Raw genomic sequence first — 4,656 nt, 5'->3', positions numbered from 1 at the left:
TGATTTTGGTCATTATGGAGGAGGAGAAAGTCGTGGTTACGTTGGACCCTCCTTCTTGGTCTCAATGGAATGCCTGACATCTTGTCGATTTAATCTATTTTATGTGTTGATGTAGATAAATTTTAGGTATATTAGATGGGTGTTTATATAGACAAAAATAGTACACTTTGGTCTTCCTGCCCAGTGATAGGTAGATACGTGAATTAGGGGAATTCGAAGAGGTAGCGTATACCCAATCGACGCAAGGTATGAGTGAACGTGCAATATTAATGCAATATTACCTTGAACATGCAATTATAGTGGAACGCATCATTCGGACTCCAAAGGGACAATATTAATTGATTTTGAATACGCAAGGAGGTACTCTTCCACTTTATACACGGGTGGAGAGTAATCATAGACTCTCAAACCATAATCATCACCGTGCTTCAATTGCAAAGAGGTTATCGGGTGAGCGCATGATATTTTGACCAGCTCAAACTTCCTGCAAGAGCACGACCTTTTCAGTAGGTTAACTTTGGCCGTACAGCCACTGTCGAACAATGTGAATTTACTTTTATCCCCGCTTATGTTCTCCATATAGAAGGAGTCGCCCTCGCTCATATTGTCTCTTAAGATCTTTTCGGCGGTAGACATAAATTTGTTATCCTTACATTTGAGGACATAGGCACGCCTCTCCCTGAATATATCACCAAAAATCTTATCAATCAAATTGAATATGAATGCCACGGGGTACTCTCTTTCGGCAATCAACATAGAGTTTATCGACTCGGTAATATTTGAGGTTTTTACGTCAAACCTATTGCCGGGAAAATATGCACTGCTCCATTTGTCAAAATCAAGCTCATGCTCAAGGAAAAAGGCTGCTTCGGGACAGTAGTTCTTGAATTCCTCAAAATGATTGCTAAACACTTCGGGAGAATATGCCTTTGTTGCATTGTAGAATCGATAGAGGTGTTCTCCGCAGCGGTGATTTACCCAGAGATTTTCACCTAGGTGCCTTATGCAGTACCCGTGATGAGCATAGTCATAAGCCCTTGCGATGCTCTTGTGCCTATCGAGGATAAAACATAAATCTGGTCCATCGACCACAATAGACTTTAGTTTCTCAAAGAAGAACGTCCAAGACGCATCGTTCTCCTTGTCAACGACGCAAAAGACAATGGGATAAATATGATTCTCGGTATCTTGTGCAACCGCGCTAAGCAGCACGCCCTCGAACTTGCCGTATAAATGAGTGTCATCAACCGCAATAACCCTCCTCAAGTGGGCGAATCCCCTAATGCAAGGGCCCAATGCTAAAAAGTAGTTCATAATCCTACAATCGGTCTTGTTCACCATAATGGAATAGGTAGTGCCAACATTAAGAGCATCGATCATGTACGAAAAAGCCGACAAAGAGGAATACCCGTGCTCCGCTGTCCCTCGAACCATTTCCTTGGCAATCAGACACCCCAACCAATATTTCCAATAGGTAGGTCTATTTCTCAAGTTCTTAAAAATGATCCTCCGAATCTCACTAGTGTTCGGACCATTTCCTTCATGATACATGTTTACACAGAGCGCTGCAATGACTTTAGACGTGATTTTTCTATGGCTGCGTGTGGCATATTTGACGCCGCAATTGTGATCGTCGACGTATTTATAGATGAAAAATCTGTCCGTGCATTCATACTTCTTTACTTGCAACATCCACGCGCAACTAGGACAAATGCATTTCACCTTGAGGAATTTGCCGCAGCTCTTCAACATAGCATAACCAAAAGAATTTCTCACAACTGTTACGTCCAATAATAATTTCAGCTCCTTTTTGCTGCTAAACATTTGATTTAGCCGAAAATTAGTTTCGTCGGAGAAGGTGTGGTTAGTTTGTGCTCCCAATCCGCATTCTTCTCCCACTTCTTTAGAGAAAGATGGATTTTTCAATTCCATTGGATGAGCATTCAAACTCTCATTTTCAAATGAATCATGTTCATTAATTGTCGGCTGTGGTGGCGGGATTATCGGAGACCCCGGGACAACATTTATCCTCAATGATAGCCTAGAGCCATCGGCAGCGACATCCAACATGTATAATGGCACATGCCGATCATTATTTATGAACGTGGAATGTATTTTACCCCGCCCATTCATTACATAACTAATCACAACGTTCTTTGGCTCGCAATCTAATTCTCCGTTCTCAATTACGCTTCGAACCATGTCGTCGTACGAACTATTGCGATGCAGCGGGATGGGCACCGTCTCCTTGCTAGATAATTTCCACTTCCAAGAATTGGGACCCTCCTCCCACACACCCATATAATTACCACCAACGACAATTACCTCAGCTACTTTCATAATAGACCATACTAATCGATAATAGATTAATGTATCAATCTATAGCTGGTCGATCGCTGGTATTAAAACACCCGTACAAAGACGTGATTGGATTGATTTTGGATATAATAGATGTCTTCCTAGCTCTGGGATGGACAAATGTATGTGTAGGACTTCTAATCTACTTAAATATATCTAATGATGAGGTATTGAGCGCATTTAAAAAGCTTTTCAAGCCAGTAAAAATGGTGAAAAAATATTTTTTGCATTTTTTTTCAAAAAAGATGGAACAACAATGGAGGCAATGGTCAAGAATGGAGATTTTCAGTTGTGATGAGCAATTTTTCGTCTGAAAAGTGGTTGGAAAAGTCGTCGGAATTCAAAATTATTGGTGAAAAAGGGAGCTCATGGTGGCTTCTTGGACAATTTTTTAAATTAAAATAGGAAAATATGACAAAAATGGTGAAAATATAAAAAATGGTGGAAAAATATTAAATATTAAATGGATGAGGTGGGGGATTAAAGTGTAAAGTTTAAAACTTGTGTGCTAAGTTTGTATGTAAGAAGTGATGATGTCATATTAGTGTCTAAACACCTAATTTTCAAGACTTGTGTATAAATGCTTAAATAAGTTTTGAAAGTGTCTATTTTGCAAACTACCCGGATAGTATGGTAAAAGAGTCATATTAATAATTATTTTCTTAATGTATGTATCATGTCAAAAAGTAATAAATAAAAATAAACGAAAAGAGTTTTATTATTATATGAAAGTTATCCAATATATTTGTGGTTTTTTTAGTTAAAAAGTTGTAAATTAGGAAATGTTGGATTCCCAAATGTTGAATTTTAGTCTATGAATTTAGAGATTTCGCCTCAGTTTTTACTCACTTAAAACACAGAAAAAACTTTCCCCTCTCTATCTACTGTATTTTGGATCATTTTCAAAAGAAAAATGTTTGTAGTATGTGATTTGTTTTGATATTTGAATTCGTTGAAGTTTGTAAATTAAATTGTAGCTTTTACATAGTAGTTTTTCGTTCTTTATTGGAAAAAATTAAATCCGTTAACCTTAAACAATAGAAAAGAAATTAAATTATGCAACAACAAACAAACAAATTGTAGGCTCGAAATAAATTTCTGCTTTTATCTATTTTCTGATTTATTTGCTTTGAGCACATGCATACATATATCACTTTCTTGTTTCATATTTTTCTTAGTATGGGCCTGGCCCTTTAAAAGTGACTGTGTTCTGACCCTGCACGTAGACTTTTGGCTTCATGACTTATAAACCTTTTCCATTGATAAATGTATACTCAAGTGTCCCATTTTAACGTTCATTTTAGTTCTTTTCATGTCTATTAAGAAAATAAATTAAATAAAGTATAGTTTACTAAGTTATCTTTATTTATTCGATGTTTCTCTAAGTATTAATAATGAAATGTCACTTTCAAGGATTATGGTGGGATAGATAAGATTCCTTCACCCTTAATGTTAGGTTTCGAATTCGAACCCAATATATGACCCTTAATGTTAGGTCTCGAATTTAAGCCCAAGATATGAAAAAATCCTGTTAAGTAGCACTGGGCCTTACGGGTGCGAATCAAATACTGCGCAATAGCCTAGCTTGTGAGGATTCCCAAGTGTACTTACTCTTTGAGTATGCAAGTTTGGGTGTGACAAAGCTAGTAAGGACACATTTGGCTACTCTGTTTAATATGGTCAAGTTATTTACATAGTGACGACTTCAGAAATTTAGAAGCTATGGATTCTGAGTTAAGACTGAATTCTAAAAATGTACATCTAGTTCCATGTGTGCTTATTTTTGCAGATATATAAAGTTCAATGGATTACAGTGGGTATGTTGTTGCATATAAAGTTCGATGGATTCTGAGTTGAGTGAATTGTTAAGATGTATATCTAATTCTGCGTACTTATTTTTGCAGATATATAAAGTTTGATCTCAAAACATTGGATTAATCTGTCGAGTCATTGTTGGATTTGACATTGACTGCTATTACTCACCCGCACAAGTATCAAATAGCTCTGTTCACCATTACTTGAAAAATAAGAAGAAATCACCTACTAGTATTATTGTGTCAAATGGAATTCGTTGACCACCAAGTTACGCTCTCGGCTGCCTCATATCATTTGCTGCAATTCAATGTCCACTTCATTAATCATTAGGCCACCCTCTAATTCAGTGCCTATCCAGCATCCCGTAAGCCATATTCAATGTCCACTTCATTAACTATTTGGCCACAATCTGAGTGCCTATGCAGCATCAAGAAAGCCATATTCAATGAAGCAAAAATAAATAAATAAATAAAAACAGTGATA

The 4,656-nt window shown here is 36.9% G+C and overlaps 1 protein-coding gene across 1 annotated transcript; it reads right to left on the bottom strand.

Moving 5' to 3' along the window:
* Positions 1–309: 309 nt before the first annotated feature.
* LOC107879254 lies at positions 310–2,340 on the bottom strand. Its single transcript, XM_016726330.2, has one exon. The coding sequence runs from the start codon at positions 2,338–2,340 to the stop codon at positions 310–312; it is 2,031 nt and encodes a 676-aa protein (XP_016581816.2).
* Between the last annotated feature and the right edge of the window lie 2,316 nt (positions 2,341–4,656).

The sequence above is a fragment of the Capsicum annuum genome, chromosome 8, assembly GCF_002878395.1.
Source record: "Capsicum annuum cultivar UCD-10X-F1 chromosome 8, UCD10Xv1.1, whole genome shotgun sequence".
Classification (NCBI taxonomy): Eukaryota; Viridiplantae; Streptophyta; class Magnoliopsida; order Solanales; family Solanaceae; genus Capsicum; species Capsicum annuum.
The sequence above is the reverse complement of the archived record's forward strand: the minus strand, read 5'-3'. Positions and strand labels throughout refer to the sequence as shown.

What these genes read in the sequence shown, in the direction of transcription:
- LOC107879254 (XM_016726330.2), bottom strand. Translation starts at nt 2,340, where the DNA reads ATGAAAGTAGCTGAGGTAATTGTCGTTGGTGGTAATTATATGGGTGTG.